The sequence below is a fragment of the Poecilia latipinna genome, unplaced genomic scaffold (assembly GCF_001443285.1).
Source record: "Poecilia latipinna isolate Pla-1442-1.1 unplaced genomic scaffold, P_latipinna-1.0 Scaffold1002, whole genome shotgun sequence".
In the NCBI taxonomy this organism is placed as follows: domain Eukaryota; kingdom Metazoa; phylum Chordata; class Actinopteri; order Cyprinodontiformes; family Poeciliidae; genus Poecilia; species Poecilia latipinna.
This window is the reverse complement of record NW_015113618.1, coordinates 72,185-90,017: the sequence shown is the minus strand read 5'-3', so window position 1 is coordinate 90,017 and position 17,833 is coordinate 72,185. Positions and strand designations below refer to the sequence as shown.

Below are 17,833 nucleotides of genomic sequence, written 5' to 3'. Positions count from 1 at the left end.
CAAACAAGGCTATCATTAACAGATTTATTTTTGCTATATAAATAAGGCTGATACAAGTGGAATCATTTTCAGCCTTCATAATATTTGAATATTGGCCTTAAATGACATTGTCAGACGTAATTAATAATTCACAGATACAAATTACACATCTTTATTAATATTTCCTCAAAAATCTTGTTTCATTCTCATAATACCAAAAAGTCAAAAAACTGAAGCCAGAACCCACTTTAAGCATCTTCAAAAGACCATGTAAACTGGAAACAAAAAGTAAAAGAAAATTACCAAGATAACTATTGTCACAGTGATTCAATGAACTAAAATAAAATCAAACTGTAAGAACGTCTGTAAACAAAGCTGATGCAAGTTCGTAGCACTCTCTTCAGTATGAACCTACAAAGCTTTATTGATTTAAGCACATAAAAGAATCTGACCCTACAGGACTTTGGCTTAGAAACATTTCTTCAGAAAATGGAACCTGTAGCTACATTCTTGGCAAGAAGTATGCGTTCTGTGTTGAGTATACCGTCTGTTTACATACAGTATGGCAGGTAGTTTTAAAAAGCACATTCCAAGTTGGTCAACAATATTCTCTCCCAATGTCAACATGTGCTGTATGATAAAAATGCATCAGGTGCTACTTCATTAGCTTTGCTGACCATCTGGGGAAAAAATGTGCAAAGTAAGATGGTGTTTGTCATGAGGGCAGGGAAACAAATTTGTGCAATTGTTTGCATAACCCAGCCTAACTTGATCTGGGTAAAAACTGTTTTCAGCTACCAAAAAATTGACCCAAAAGCCTCCTGATATACATTCAACCAAGTTCTTGAGGCATTGTACTCTTCAGGTATACTTTATATAGTCTCTTAGTCTATGAAGCACTTGTTGGCTTTGTTGTGCTTGTGCAATAAACACGTATAGAATTTCCAAGGCAGATTATATCCTTACTACTTCAGCTGCTCAGTATTAACATACAGTTTGATAAGAGCATCAGTGGTATTAATATAAAATTAAAAGAAAGTTTTGGCAGTTGTACAGGGTGCTCAGGTCTGGTCACAACAAATAAAAATACTGTATATTAATAACTGATCAAAAAACAAAAAGGTTTCAGGTCTCTTGCAAAATAAACAGAACATACAGTGCTCCTGTTCATGTTCGGTCAGCTAACTAACTAAGGTACCTGGTGAATGCATCTCCATCTTTCTGATTAGAGGACATATTTACAATAATCAGAGTGTATTCCTACTTATTACCTTGAGCACTGGAATCACCTAAGAGCCAACCCATGATTCACTTTCAAATAACTGTCACTCACCAATGAGTTCCTTACAGTAGGGAGTACTAGTTAACATAGCAGCAAGCAACATGTTGCCATTAGTTTCTACTTGGTTAACTTAACCTGGTTCCTAGAAAACTGTAGCATTTCTTTTCTGGTAGGCCAGACAGTAACCGATTGTGGGGGAATGTCTTTCTCTCACAACAGCGCCTGAAGACTTTGGCTTAAACTTTTATTATGAATCTCCAGAAGCTTTAGGCAATACTGTAAACGATCTCCAAGGCTGATGGCTGCTATCAGGACATCTCCTCGATTCCCGGGAAGCTGACTAAGGGTCCGCCAGCTGTTCGATGGTCCATGGCAGAGTGCATCAAAGTCAGCCACACGTCATCCATGTTTGGCATTACAAGGATTTTCTGAAAAAGTACAGATTTTGTGAACATTCTGTGTGTCTTGTCATGCCTATGACTGAATCAGTTATAATTTGAGTGAACTAAAGGTTTTAAAAAGCACACAAGTAATATTTCATGGATTATCTCAGGAATTAATTTGTAGTACTTCAACAACTATAATGTGAAAAACTTATGTGGTTTTTTTTTTTTTTTTTACACAATTCTAGAGGGCCAATGTGTACTGTGTGTACTTTTGCAAGTCACTGTATGCAATACTACCTGGAATTCCTGGTACAATTTTTTCTCGATCCAGTCTGTAACATGATACAGAGTCACTTCTCTTTCCCCAAGTTTTGGTCGAGCCTTCAGTTCCAAGTGAGGTGGTATCCTAAAGCCGTACCTTCAGAAGAAAACATTCAAATTCATTCACTTTCAAAAGTTTTGAATTTCTACTGTACAATACCTTTTAAACGAAAAAAGCCTTTACCACCAGGGGGCAGACATACAATCCTTAAGCTCTAAACAGGTGTCTGTATAGTAGAATGCAATTACTTGTTCTGACAACAAACACAGCCTGTTAATTTCTCTTCATTTATAAACACAGATTTGTAATTTCAGCAACTCCTTGCAGAAATGGAGGGATGATAACACCATTAGGAGTCATCTTAAATCCATTTGTTCACTTGATTTTGTTGATCTGTAGGAAACAAACTGATGATGAAGACGTAACAATTTACCCCTTTGAACAAAATATGGATGCTTGCTGTGGAGACCACCCTACTGAACATTGCAACAGTAAGATGATTCTGCCTTTACATACCAAATCCTGTCAGTGGGAGGAGGAGGAATGTTGACAGCTAGAGTTCCTCTGAGTTGCTGAACCTCCACAGTGAGGAGGAGGGGTGTGTTGGACACTTCCTCCAACTTTTTTTTGATGAACTCTGTCTCCGTGGCCTTCTGAAAGTATTTGGATTTGGCAATCTTATCCACAATGCGGATAATCTTGCTCGGTCTACGTCCACCCACTGGACTGCATTCAACAAAAAGAAGGAAAGAACTATTATTGACTTGTGTTTTTACTTTAATGAATTGATTTGGACATCGCACAAGGCATTACATTGCATAACAAAACTGTAACAGAAAGTATTACACAAGCTTAGTGGTACCTTTCTGATCCAGCTGGATCATTTGCGATGTCTGTGTTGTCTTCTTCATCTGATGACCCTGCACTCGATGACTCTTCATCACTAGCAGATAGGCAGTAGGTCCGAGGCCTGTGTCTGGGAGCAACCAAAAGCCAAAACGGATCAGGGCTACTACACACATATATATTTATATGTAAGTTGCAAAAGAACCATGAAGTGATTGTGAAGAATTTTTATGGTTTAATTATGGTTAAAAAGATGTGATTAGGTATCATTCTCTAGCCATACAGAAAGACATGCTTCAAGCCATCACCATTACGGAGGCAACGTCAATCTCCAATTTTCCAGCTTTAGTGCTGGGGACTTTAAGAGCTCTTTTCATGTCAGAAACATGCATCTTAAATTATCTATATTATCTATATGCTTCAGAACCCAATGCAAAAGCTGATTTTAATTAGTTTAGTTCATCGTACTAAGTTTCTTTTTTAGCTTTCCTGGCTCTAAAAAATTAAAACACGAGGGATGCTAAACAAATTGTATTTTACTGGTCTTGCCACTCAGAGGTGAGGAAAACACAGTTTGAAAGAATCTGTCTGTAACACTTAAATGTCCTACAAGGTTTTAATTACTCAGAAATAATTTACCAGATACATTTTTGAAAATATGGAGAACAAAAATAAATTACTGAACACATGAAGGCATTGGTTAATTGTACATTTAGGTTGAATGTTAAGCAGAACTCACCAAAGGAGGAAACATCCAATTAACAGCCGTAGAAAAACAGAAGTCAAGAAGAAGGAGAAGCAGGAACAAGAACAAGTTTTACAGGAGGGAAGGAAAAATTAGTAAAAAATTAGAGAAGAAACAATTTTGTAGATTGAGATAAAAATGCAGCCAAAACTGTTCTGAAATGTTTAAGTGAAGACAGTTGTCCTCCATTTTACCCATCTTTGCCTAATTCCCCCAAGCGGAGACTCTCTTCCTCCTTTCCCAGTCGATTGAGAATCATCTTGGTTTCCAGAGTCATCAGGAAGGAGCCGGTGTAGGAGATCTCCAAATCAAACCAGAGACCTAATAAATATAAATAATTCATTAGAAATGTGTACGGTGATCCAGAAGACAAGGGATAGATATAAAGCAACACTCCTCCCACTCTATTGATTTGGATGAATTTGTTCAGCCACCCCGACCACAATATACCCTGTAAGCACAGGCGATTGATGTACATGAACACTTTTTAATGTTTTACACTGAGATTTTTACAGACAGTATTATTAGGTATTTTTTTAAGTAAAACACAATTAAGTTGTCATTGATTAAACCTGGCTAAATACAGCAATGATACTCTTTTTGCCAAGTGTAAAAAAAAAAATAAAATAAAACGAGGACAATGGACCTGCCAAAAATTTGCGAACTTATTTACCTTTCTTTTAATATGGCAATTGTGCAACACTGTTTATGACATTTAGCAGCACGTTATTGCTGTTAAATGTCCCACTGGCAGATAAAGAACTCATTATTACAGAACTGTTTATCCGCCGTTACCCTGAGGAGTCACAACACGCTTTTCTGATGGGGAGCAGCTGAAAAGAAACTACTCTTCGTCAGTGAGTAGTTTGCTGTCCGCTGTCTTCGCAGCGGACAGCAAGAGGAGGAGAGAGCGGCATGCACAAAAGCCTGATTGACAGCACTAAGATCTCTTTCACTTATTTCATACTATACTTCCAACATATATATACAAATTTTTTTTTAAATAAAATCTACATACTGCAACTTTCAGATACTTTTTTGATTCATTATATACATTTTCTGTAATCCTCAAGTGCTTTCGATCAAACTTTTTTGGCCCTAATGACAAAAAAATTGGATGTCACCAACATCCAGTCACAATGATTGATTTAATAGTGCTACAGATATATTTCTGTTGTATTTTTTTGATTAGGCAGAATTATGTCCTCATTTTTTGTATAAAAAAAAAAAAAGCAGTATGAGGTGGACTGTGCAAAGTTGTAGTTTATGTTTCTTCCACTCGATGGCAGCAAATTTTGACAAATAATAAATCAAAGAGTGAAAACATAAACTTGTATGTACAACTAATTAGAAAACCTAATATTAAAACAGGCATTTAGGGCTACATATTTGGTTTTCCACTTTCTCTGCCATTAAGAAAACATAATTTAATTAGATGTCACTGCTAGCAATAACTTAAAGGCATTGCTATTCAATTGGATTAGCCAGCACGTAATTAGCATTTCCGCCTCTAGCACTCTAGAGGTTTGACAAAGTCCATATAAATAAAATGAAGAATTAATAATAGTATTGAAAACAAATTAAACAATTGAAAAACCGTTTAAAGCTGATGAGGTTGGATCAGCAGCAGATAAGAATGGATCTTGTTTTCATACTGAATTATGAAGCAAGGTGAGCCAGATAAAAGAAGTCAGAAAGGAGGAATGGAAAAACAAAGAGGAACAGAAAGTAGAGCGAAAAAAAAAATCAAAGCAAAAGATAGAAGTGAAGGTTTGGCAAAGCAGTATGTAAAAATAGATGAAAAAAACTCATTGAAGCAGTCAGGCAGGATGAACAAGTTTGCTCTGCTCAGACTGGTGGGTTTTGACTGACTGTGAAACTGGTGGAGGAGGGCCGCATGGTACATAGTGCTAAAGTGGGAGAGTTCTACCTAGCTTGGATCGAAAATAAATGAGAAAATATGCTTTCAGATAAGAAAATGGTGTAAAGAAAAAATACAGGCAAAAGCAGCAAATATACATGTCATAAAAGGACAGACTGTATGGAACAATGGCCAAAGAAATATTTAGTGGAGGTTACATATGGTGTAAAAAAAATGATAAAATTAAAGAAAAAGTTAAATTGCTCATGATGCTTGCACACAAAGCAGTAAAAGTCAATCAGCTTGAAAGAAAAGCAAAGGGAAGACTTGAGATTCCAGGAAAAGAGAACCGCTTGAAATTTGAAAAGAAAATTTAAATATATATAGTTTGAATTGCTTGAGTTGGAGGATTTGGTAGGCCATTAAAAATAAACTCTCTCTGAAAAGGTTCAATCAAAAATCAAAACAAAACAAACAAACAAAAATCCCACAAGTATAAAGAGGTTTTTGTTAGTCAGAACATAGATATAGACAAACTCAAGGGAAGAACAATGGTCTACGTTTCATGATTGAATTTTTATCTTGCATTTCAGGTGACACCGTTTCAAACCATAAACAAAAGCAGTTGCCATTTTGGTTAGCGATGCAATCAACTCCTACTCTTATTAAAGGGTTATACGAGAGCTGTGGCGATAAAAATGAGGCAGTGACTCATGGTGCAGAGAAGAACAGTGAAAACTGAGACGTAAAGAGAGTATACCCACAAAGAGGAAGATAAAAAGGAAAGGGAATACAGAATGAGGAAAAAATACCAGAGCAGCAAACATACATGTGATGAAAGGACAGACTGTATGGGATAATGACAAAACAGAAGCAAAGCTTCATCCTGCTCTGAGTCTGAATGTTTGGGGAAAAAAATAAAAAATAAAATAATATATATATATATATATATATATATATATATATATATATATATATATTTCTAAAATTATAATATAGTATGATAATAGTAAATATATTATTATTTACTATTACTGGTGTTTTTGTTAATCTTTTCTACATATATTGTTTTTACCATTATGATCTTTTTTGTGTGAACCCTTACACCTGATGCTGCTGTTGCACCTGAATTTTCCCTTTGCAAGGACAATAAACGCTGTTTCTATTAAATGTGTTACACTGTTAAAAAAAAAAAAAAGTTCACTAAGACATTAGTAACTCCAAATCATCAACACTTTTTCGTCTATAGTGAAAATTCAAGTCCCATATTCTCAGTACAGGTTTAAGCTTCACATATTAATTACACAGGCGGACATCCTGGTTATTGTGTTTATGGCCAGTCTGTACTGCACCCAAAAAACTCTGAGCTGCTCACACTGCAGCATATTTCTGTCAATAGTACGGTAATTTGAGAATCTACATGAAATCATTTACACTGCATTGTAAAATCATTTACATTCATCCTGCAACACATGCAGCCATGCAAAGCTTTTCAAGTGATGGCAAAGGACAACATAAAACAAAGCCCTGAGGTACTGCTGGTCAGACAGTGACAAAGTAGCAGCAACCTTAGATAAGAGAAGGCAGGTACTTTAAACACACACAAGAGCAATGTTTCTCTGACCTGATTGCCTGATAAGCTCAGGGAGGAGCTCCAAAGCATACATTACTAAACTTGTAAATAAAAAAAAAATAAAAAAATAAAAATCTTGTCTGTTTTTAATGGGTGAAACTGTTCTGAATGTCTGGTGAATTCAGAAGTCACAAAATGTTTTTCTCAGTATATTTATACACTTTCTGTTCTAATAAAGGATAACTATTTTACAACCAGTAAAACACAGTCTTATATATTCTTACTTTGAATTAATGCAGCTTAGGTATGATGGGCATTTCAAACAAATTTTCAATGGGAGCCTGTTAGTGTGTTGCACACAGTGGGGTAGCTTTGTCAAAGCAACTGTTCAACAATATTTGCATATGGAAAGATAAGCCTGTGACAATGTTACATGAGGAACACTGTGGGACTCAAAACCTGTAACACGTTAAATTCAAAATCTGCAACTCGGCTACAAACCAAAAAGAAATAAAGTCATCTTTCCTCGATGTGCGTTATCATAGAGCAGATATAGGTTGAAATGTTTGTGGAAATGTATGATTAACCCTTATGAGTGTATGTCTGTGTGTGTACTGTGGTCCATCTCTTGCCTCGGCAGTCAACGGAAGGTGCAGATGCTCCAAGTATTCTGGGAGTGCTTGTCCCCATGTCCAGTTCTGTCAGGGTTAGCTCATTCATGAAGTAAGGCAGCTGAAAGAAACCCAAGCATACAGTCTGAACCTCCGTCAACAACTGCACTTCATCAGGTAAATGCTCATAAACACAATGCCATGTGAATCAGCCATTCACATGACAGCAGCTTAATGCATTTGGCTATCTGTATGCACTAGAGATGACTTACTGAAGTTCAAACAGGGCATTAAAATGGGAAAGAAAGGGAATTTTTTTTGCACTCCGAGAACAAAAGCTTGTCCCAGGTCTTGTTACACTCACTCGTATCTTGCTGAGCTTCATCTGAATCTTCTTGGAGACTTGTTCACACCAGTAGGGCTCGGTCAGGAAGTCCCAGAAGAGTCTGCCAAGGGTTGCATTCACCCAGGCAACAGAGTCCTCTTCCTGTCCCTTGAGCTGCTCCTGAGCTGATGTATTGCTCTGAACCTAAACACAAAGTTCCCGTTAACAGGAGTATGAAGCATTCAACTTGCTGCATTTTATTATGCTCCTCCACCTTTCACGTTATAAACCCACAAACTGCAAATGAGGTGACAGGTTTATCACCTTAAAAAGAGAACTAAATATTTTAAGCTTATAAAAAGATAATCAACTCATCTTACCTTTTTATCAGCTCCAGGGCTGCTCTGCGGGCTCTGAGCAGAGCCGGCAGATGTGAGATTGTCTGCCTGGTGTTTTTGCAGCAACGAGGCCATGTATACACTGTATTCTAAAAACTGCTTGCTCCTGAAACTCCCTGGTAAAGTCAGGGAGCTTATGGAGTCTCTTGACTTGAACAGTGGTGCCATGGCTTCGTCAATAGAGGTGCGGCTACTTCCTGAGCTTTGACTGGCCGAGGCTGTGGCTGTAACAAATTACAGATTACCACCTTAAGTTATCCTAACAGTGATTTTAATTTACGGATTAAGAAAATTATCAACAGATAAGTCATAAAAAATAAAGTCTCTGACGTTTTGTACTGATCCCAACAGAAGGTGCTTTCTTCATATTCACTCTGACGTTAGAGGCCGAGAGGAATCGTTGAAACCAATCCTCTTTCTCCCTCCCCGTCCGCCCAAACAGGAAGATGGTCAGGTCTCTTTTGGACAGGGAGAACCGCTGGTCCTGTGCTTCACTGGTTCCTTCTTGATTAATCCCAGCACTCGAAGTCTCGCCGTCCTCCGACCTGTCCTCATCTGCCTCATCTATCTTTGACATGAAGTCATCTTGTCTCCCAAGTTCAATGCAGATGGGATATTTTTTGTTCCATACTCTCTTTTTGGCTAGATTTAAAGGCAGTAAATAGACCTGAGGGAAGATTTGTGGGGGGGGGGAGACAGACTTCTCAGGTCATCATATATTTATTATTTTTCCAAAAAGCTAATATCATTGCTATAATTCCAATGGAAGTTATCACATAGTGAGCTATTATTTGCAGATTTGGTTTTTAAAGAGTTTATGAAGTGCTTTAAAGATAATCTTCAAAGGTGTAGGGATGTCTAAGATTATATTTTGAAAATATGGTCAGACAGTAGTGTGAAAGCATACCTTGCTGTTGCGAAGGTCATATATCTTCTGACTGACAAAGCTCACATCAGGCTTTGGTTCGCTGTGTCCAGCACGGCGGGAAATGTTGTGGTTGGGTTTGGAAAGACGAATGACGGAGCCCTCGAGGCGAACGAACACAGACTGAGTAAGTGTGGCATGGTATGTCTCTGGGTCGTAGATCGATATCTCATTCATCCAGCCCTGAAAGAATAACAAATCAGCTGAATATAAATGATGCTTTACTGCACTATATTAGGGCTGAAATCAGAAAATTCCAAACCATTAACCCAAAGACCCTGTTAAATATCAACAGAGTCTTTGCCCAAGGACCAAGACCACAACTAAAAGTTTCAGGACATCAACTCTTGAGGACTGCTGTTGGGGACTCTTACATAGAGGAGCGTAAAGAGTCTCCGTTTTCCCTGCACACATACAAGCGCAGGCCATTTACCATTACAGCTATTTTACTAATACAGATCGCAACACTGCAGCTGAAATGAGGAACTAAAAACACAGAGTTTTTGTGTTTTATTTGTGGAGAGGCTGCTGCTCTGTTAGGACAAATGCTCCAATGCAGCAGGCAGTAGCTTGGAGACCTAACTTCCAATTCATGTTTATCTTCACCTTATCTCCAATTCCAGTTGGAGAATGACATTACTGTTTTATTTAACGAAAAATCAGTGAGCATGAATGAGGAGTTTGGCATGCCATTAGTAACAGCCCTCTTTTCACAACTTTTGACTGTTCTTGGTGGTTTTGTGCTACCTTTTCTTACACATTTATCAAATTTAAATGTAAATGAACATAATAGTACATTATTATACAACTCCAAATAAATATACAAAGCTGCAAGAAAAATGTTAATACATGCCTATTAAAGTTTATCTAGCTAAATTGAGTCACAGTTATGTTTTTTTTTTAAAGAAAGCACTTCATTATTGCAATTATTTTCTAAATATTTTAATCCTATTATCTGACCACTTTGAAACATTTTTTAATAAAATGATTTAGCCAAACTGCACAACGTGGCAACTCAATCTAGTTTTTTGATACCACATTCAAAATAAAAAAAATATTTTTTAGAGTACAGGACACTGAATGATCTCTGCATTTATATATATATAAACTATTGTGGAGCTGAAAAATGGCAGCAGCATAGAAGAAAGAAATTTAAAAAAGTGGAAATAACCCACCTTGTATGTTTCTGGCTCTTTAACATCCAACCTGGTGATTTTCGACAGCTTTCTTGAATGTCTCTTTTCATGTCCACGTGATTTTGGCCCTGTAAGCCAAACGACACCGAGGGCCAAAAAGAACCCTACCACCATCCCAATTAGCATTCCTCTAATATAGCCTGGAATTGGCAATACAAAGCATCCATAGACCAGAAGAATAAGGAGGGCGAGAATATGGTATGGCACATTAGGTGCTTGCTCACACTTTTCACATTTATCGTCAATGTTTGGGTCCAAACTGCCACTTTGTGGGAGTTGACCGTCAGCTTGAGAAGTAGTAGCTCCTTCTTTACCATCACCCTCTGTGTCAGTGCAAGTCTCAAAGTCTTCATTGTTCAAAATGCAGAAGTCCTCCTCCTCCTGTTTTGCCAGCGCAGACAAAGAAAGTAAAGATAGTTTGTTGGGGCTTTTAGTGTCAGCAGATGGCTCACCAGGTGATTCGGCTCCAACAGAGGTCCAGCTGTTGGGGCTTTCTGCCTGAACATCAACTCCATCTTCCTCTTTGATGGAGTAGTTGTTGTTGCTGCTGCTCTCCTGGTTCCTACAGACAGAACTGATGGTGGAGAGTTCTGTGGCACTGGCAGAAAGCCCCTTAGGCCGGTAAATGCCACCACCACTCTTTTCATCCATGATCTTGCTGAGCAGCTGAAGCGGTTCGGAAATGGCTTCCGTGAGACGCCGCTTAGTGTCTCCGAATCGAGCTTCGACGTCCGAGACCTTAAAGAAGCTTCGGTTGTCTGGCGACGTCAACGGCGAGGAGGGGGCGGTTTTAGAGTCGTTAACTGATGCCACGGCAACAGACGGCATCCTTGACTGTGCAAATTGCTTTAAGAGATTCAGGTTAAGACGAGAATCTGGAAGACGGTATGAGGTGGAAGAAGAGGACGAGTCTTGGGATGTATCCGATGATAAAGATTTGACAAGATTTTTCATGAGTTGTCTGTGTCTAACTGAGGATGTTAGAGCAGAGGAGGGCCCTTCACCGGACTCAATGTCTGAGGAAGATGACTTTCCCCAGCCCAAGGTGGAGGGAAAGCTCAGAGATTTTATGGGAGAAGAACTGGCAGATGAGGCCTTTTGCTCAGGGACATGTGAAGACAGAGTTTGTGTAGGAGAACGGTTAGTGTGATTAGTTGAACTGGGAGAAAACTTAGAGTATTCAGGGATGACAGCACCACTGGCTGCCGAATCCAGAGATGCCCCATCAAACATTTCCTCACTTGCTTCCAGGGCCGTCACTATATTAGAGTCATCCAGAGGAGCTGAAGCTGTAGGACAGGCTGAGATGAACAGACCCTCTTCCTCCTCTTCATCCTCCTTCCCAAGAGCTGAGAAGTGGATGGTAATGGCCTCCTTTGATGGTGATCGTTGGACATGGAGTTTAGGGGCCACGACAGATGGCTTTTTATCTGTGGATTTCGCTCCATGGCTAGGATACTGGCTGGTCATTTCAGTACACCCACTGAGTCAGTCTGCAGAAAATAAACAGAGTTTAAAGTGAATATTCAAATATTTGGATCCATTGAAATGCAGCAATGTCAGATGAGTGTAACTTATCTCTACAGTTGTACCAACAAAAATCACAGAAACATTTTATTGAAAGACAAAGAAATTATCGCATTGCCTTTCATAACAAACATATTAGTTTAAACTTGTACAGGACATATAGGCTAAAAAAAAACTCTAAATAAGGCCAAATAAAGAAACGTAATAGTCAGAAATAGATAGAATATGACCATGGGCATCTTCTGTCTAAAAGGTATGTGTGATGAGCCCAAGTAAAAAAATACTGTAATAAAATGCCAGTTATAACATATTTAATAACTAAGCCAAAAATAACGGCCAAATTCTTAAAAGGCAAAAATTAGATCAAATCTGTATTTAAAAATGCTAAGCTATCAAAACAGACTATTGCAAAGCCATTTCCTTGAGATTAGCATTTGTTGTAAGGTTTTAATAGCTTCCCATCGACTTTTAGTGAGGCTGAGAAAAAAGGCCACATCTCTCTCAAACACCAAACAAAGATTAATAATACAAATTCATATTAAAATTTTTAGCTCCATTTGCATCTCTGTGATGTCCTCTGGAGAAAATGGAGTTCTGGTAATACCGTGTTGACATCTGGCATTCATGTCCTTGTGTTTTGTCTGGGCTGTGGAGGTGGCAGGTCACACTGGCTCACTCATTTACAGACTCCACTCACCCACTCATTGTCACATGGGTCATGAGTGAGCCCATTACCCAGTCAGGCAATCTGCCAGCCACCTCTATCCCTAGTTAGTCAGCTTTTGGTGCATTGCAATACAATGAGCTATTGTAGTAGGCATTTGGAATTGGATAGCATGTCAACACAATTCTGAAAATCCTCCAACAGCATATTTAAAAAAAAAGGGGGGGATAAAGTTGGACTTGATTTTTACCTTCAGATAAAACCAGAACCTGACAACACCGAATAGCAAGTAAATCAAAACTTTAAACTTTTATATGTAGCTTATCAGAAGCCACAAGTGAGTTAGCCCAACTGTTATATTGTCCCATTCCTCACTTTCAAAACACATTCACAGTTTAAATAAATATGACCTGAAAGTTGGCTTTTGGATGCGACTTACCACCACCTGCTTTAAGCTTTTTTGGGAACTGAACACATTTAATGAATGGATCCCGTTTCTGCATACTTATAAACGGTTATACAGTTCATTCTGATAATCATTACATTTGGTTTCCGTATTATCTGGGACAATTTGCAAACTTAAGCACAACTACAATTGATGTTAATTGATGTTTTCAACATACTGATCACAATGTATACAAGTACATGGAGACAGAACAAATTACTGGACCTGTATCAAAATACTCAACTAAAGTTTCAACTGTGGTTAGCAAAAATGAAGGGAATGCTTCAAATATAAATAAGAGTAATATGAAACGTCTTGGGTTTTTATAGAAATAATAATAAAAAAATCTCTTCCAAACAGCCATACAGTGAAATGCCAGTCATATTGAAACACATATCCTGCTTATGTGGGGAGATTCTTGATGGGTTGTTGTGCCTCATCTGTTCTCACAGTACAACTTCACAGCCACTCATTAGTAATCTCGCATTGCTGTCAACTGAAATCTAGGAAGTCAATATGTGAATCAAAAACAAACAACCCCCAAACCCAACCAACATCATACAGTTTTCCTTACGATGTGATGTTCAGGAACAGCTGACTTACTACAGAGAATGTTTCTGACCATAACATGACTTGTCCCAGTGTGAGATCACTTTAAAAGTCACATTTTTTCAGACTTTTTGGATCTGGGACAAAAGGGAAGTAGAGGAAATGGGCCATCATGTCATGCCATGTACCACTGCTCCCACCCTCGTCACGCTCTTGCAAAATAGAGGCAATTACAGTCATCTTAACACATAGTAGTAACTAAGTGTTAAGATTTTGTAGTAACAAGAATTCAGGCAATTGGCTATATTTTGTTTTTATATACACACTTTTAAAAAGGTAATATTAACTCCTTAATAAATAACCAAAAAAAGAACATTTACACAGACGCTCATCCATGCAAAGGCTTCCCTAAACAATCATGGCTGAGAAACAAAATGGTGAAGTGCTGCTAGAAGTTTAAATCACATTTAGCATAGCAAGAACATCTGGAGCTCAGTTTGTAAGCAAAATGAGAGTTTGCTTACAAACTCTCATTTTTCCGAGAGAGATTTTGCCTATGAGACAATAAACAGAAGGCTGCCTTAAGCCCGGCTGTGCTATATAACCCACACTCTGATATTTAAGAGCAATAAGAAAAGATCTATAAAACTCTTGAATCTGCAAAAGGGAAGCAATAAACCTCCCTAAGAGCATAAGGTAATCTTAACAGTTGACAGCCAACCCGCCATAAGGGAAAGGAACCTGCTAAAAACATTTTAGACTGCAGAAGTACAATATAGTAGCGGTGAACCGAGTGCAGTTTTCTGGCCCTTTGCCAATTACCAATCTTTAAAAAGCCTCACCTTCTGATACTTATTTTGTCTAAAATGTTGCTAAATATACCAACAGAGTTGCTGAGATGGCAACAGTGGTGTCACTATTGTTAACTTTAAACGTGCAGATGACCTGGTGGGTGGGTTCATCAGTCAAACTTCTCTCATAGAACAAAATAGGGAAGTAGTCAGTTTTTAGACCCTTGCAGATTCTGATCAGATCGGTGGATAAGATTGACTGTACATGTAAGTATCGGCTGATCACCTATCTCCCAAAATTAAGGAAATCAGGACTGATATATCGGCGCATCCTTATGAAACAGCAATTATCACAATTTCAATGTGTTTAATATTGTCACTGGAAGGAGCTGCTTAAATGCAATGCTTGGTAGTCTGCTATACTTTAGGTGCCATATATTGATTTTTTGATAATCTCATTACGTCATTATACATCTGGGTTCTGGCCTTACGGATGGACTTTCAATGTCCTATCTATTACAGATCTCAGTGACCAAGCTCAGGGAAAGTGGGGGAGTACATTTTGGAAAAGACAGAGACATTCAGAACAAATGTATCATTGGTTATTAATATCATGACTGCAATATTTAATGATGAAAACGTTTGGAAACTAAATCAATCAGGGTCGTCTTTATAGCAGAAACTAATTTATGTCAATACCTCACTTAAGAAACTGCTACGTCAGGAAAAAGTGTCATATGTGGAACAAAAGGGCATCTCTCAGATACATACCAGTAGATATTTATCTGAAAATGACCAGTAGATAAAATAAATAGTATTAATCAAATAAGAAAAAAGATAAACGCAAGAAGCAACTTTTACCCATTACAGCTACAAATCCTGACAATTCTGTAAATGCACCTGAGCTTTAAACAGGAAAACAGGCAGACAGCTTTCACTTTACAAAACTCAATTATCTTTCGGTGAGGTTATTTCTGCGAGTCACGCTGCTCGTTTCTTGCTACAAATGCAACATATTAGCTCCCGTAGAGAATCTCAAATGTCATGCTCTGCTGTTTCAGAGGACATCACCACATTAAGAGGACGCTTGCTGAAGGCAAACTGCACGAGAAAAACACAGAGCAGAGAAAAGCGTGGAAACACTTCAGAGGTTGACAAGAGAGAGATTAGAGGAAGTCCTTACTTGAATCCTGCTGTTTACTTAGGCTGGTAATGATTTGTCCTGAGCGTTGGCTGAAAGGGCAACAAATGACGGTCTCACATCTCAGTGTTCCCTTTAGTGCTAAGCCAATATCACAGATAGTGTAGCCACATTAAATGTTAAAGGGTAAGAAATGACAGCACACATTTGTAAAGAATGCTCTCTGAATGTGGTTGAACACTCCCACATTTTTTTAAACAGGTAAGGTCTAACAGGTTGTAACTCTAGAAAAACCTGAACTTTGATCCTGCTGTCTCTGTTATGCTATGAGAGGCATTTTTATGCGTAGTATGTAGGTAGAAATCCAACCTTAAAGTATGGGTCAACACAAATAAAAACAGAGTGGTGAGTCCTAGAACTAAATATCTCTATTCCCAAAACTGTTGTCTTTTCTAATTCAACAATGACTGCACTTGAAGGTCACTAGGTATTACTAAATTGTGTAATTGTGATTCAAATGACATAATTTCGGCAGTTTTTCCCCACCACTACACTCCCTGTTGTGCATGTAGCATTTTAGTCAACAATTAAATAAGTTGACCAATACCTTCCCGACTTCATGTTGTGGAGACAAACAGAAAGGAGCCAGCTGCCCAACAGTACCAAACCTGTTCTTAAGAATGCTGACAAACTAGTGACACTACAAGCTAAAATGTTTTGTGTTGAGATCATCCCAAGTATCAACTGACTGCAAAACCTTAAGCAACTCCTCTAGCAACATCAGCAGGGCAGTGTCCAGAGAACACAAATTGTGGTGTTTACCCTACAATGTCTAAGGAAACAATTCACATCATCAGCATTTCATTTTTAAAAATTAGTTTTGGACAAATGAATTGGATTGGCAATACTCTTATTTATCAATGCTTCTACAAACCTGGAAAATACTTATAATTCAACTTTTTCAGCTGTTTTCTATAGTAAACCCGTCTTTCTATTGTAAAGTGAGATATGCAAATGTCTCATTATAATTACCACGAATCAGAAGAACGAAGAACTTGCATACTGACTGTATCTGTAATAATGGAGGTATGAGTATGACATTTCTTTAACATGATAGCACCATTCAATCGGCTAACACCAGATAAGATAAGCAGCAAGCTTATCAAACAAAAATGTTATTAAACTAAGGTCAAACACTGACTAAAAAGTGAAAGACTGAACTAGGTCAAACCGCTTCACATCCTTACAAACTATTTTTTTTTAAAATATGGTTTTTATTTACAAGTGTGGACATCAGCATTAACTCATCTGAAAATGTGCTTCACTAACTGTACTTAATTTTATCTTTAAAACACATAATTATCACTGTATTAAATACTTGAATCATTTGCAACTGTGAAAGTTAGGGATTCAGTAATTTGTAGTCTCAATACAGCATCAATAAACTGTACAATCCACACTCTAAGTATTATAAGAAATAGTATACAAGCGCCATATGAAAATAATATAATCAAATCTAATCATTGCTGTACTGTGCAGATTTCTTTCTTGTTGATGAGCAAATCACAGTGATTTTTTTTCACTGAATGAATCAAAACTAAGAAATGCAATGCACTTCTTTTGTGTTTCATTAAAAATCAGATCAAGGTTAGGGACATGATACACAAATGAGGATAACCTGGTAACTCGTATTATTTGTTCCATTCAAAATGACCACCTCTATTATTAAAAAAGGCTAAATAAAATCTGAATCAAATCAAAAATCAGTCAGGAGCTGCATGCTGGCTGCATCATTACATGAAATATTTCTTCCACTGAAAGAATTGACAAAAAAAAAAAAAAAAGTTGGACACACTTTCAACTAGGAAGAAAACAACTTCCATTATTATTTCAAACAGGATAATGGAATAATCTTTGCCATCTGCTGTGACAGATTTGGACAGTTATCACTTGCCTACACATGACCAGCAAGATAACCAAGTTTCTCAACTATTGCCTGCAATTCCTCAGCTGTTGTGAATTACAACACAACAGCTTGTGTGGAGCATGTGACAGAGTGTTGACCGAGTGGGAAGTAGAAATCTTCTGATTTAAGAAACCGATGACAGACAGATGGGGAGAAAGAAATGGGTAACAAATAATCTTTCCATTACCAAGACACTACAGATTAAATATTAGTACTGCTATTGTAAACAAGCAAAACAAACAAAATATATATAAAAAAAAAAATTCCCCTCTCATCCTCCGTGGGTGGTCTCTTTCATCCT

General features: G+C 37.7%; 1 protein-coding gene across 4 annotated transcripts in view; it reads right to left on the bottom strand.

Annotated features, from left to right (window-relative positions):
• Nucleotides 1-137: 137 nt before the first annotated feature.
• Nucleotides 138-17,833, bottom strand: part of LOC106958635 (testis-expressed sequence 2 protein-like) — a 36,622-nt gene continuing 18,926 nt past the window's right edge. For 2 of the 4 annotated variants that reach the window (XM_015050622.1, XM_015050623.1), the window contains exons 3-13: nucleotides 10,429-11,942; nucleotides 9,236-9,436; nucleotides 8,659-8,995; nucleotides 8,311-8,552; nucleotides 7,970-8,134; nucleotides 7,627-7,726; nucleotides 3,755-3,881; nucleotides 2,832-2,945; nucleotides 2,486-2,695; nucleotides 1,945-2,065; nucleotides 138-1,689 (exon numbers count right to left, since the gene is read on the bottom strand). In XM_015050622.1, coding sequence (XP_014906108.1) covers nucleotides 1,570-1,689; nucleotides 1,945-2,065; nucleotides 2,486-2,695; nucleotides 2,832-2,945; nucleotides 3,755-3,881; nucleotides 7,627-7,726; nucleotides 7,970-8,134; nucleotides 8,311-8,552; nucleotides 8,659-8,995; nucleotides 9,236-9,436; nucleotides 10,429-11,919 — 3,228 coding nt within the window. In that variant the 5' untranslated portion in view covers nucleotides 11,920-11,942 and the 3' untranslated portion in view covers nucleotides 138-1,569. Of the gene's footprint in view, nucleotides 1,690-1,944; nucleotides 2,066-2,485; nucleotides 2,696-2,831; nucleotides 2,946-3,754; nucleotides 3,882-7,626; nucleotides 7,727-7,969; nucleotides 8,135-8,310; nucleotides 8,553-8,658; nucleotides 8,996-9,235; nucleotides 9,437-10,428; nucleotides 11,943-15,608; nucleotides 15,713-17,833 lie in introns of those variants that run through there. The other 2 variants (XM_015050624.1, XM_015050625.1) reach the window with 2 other exon arrangements.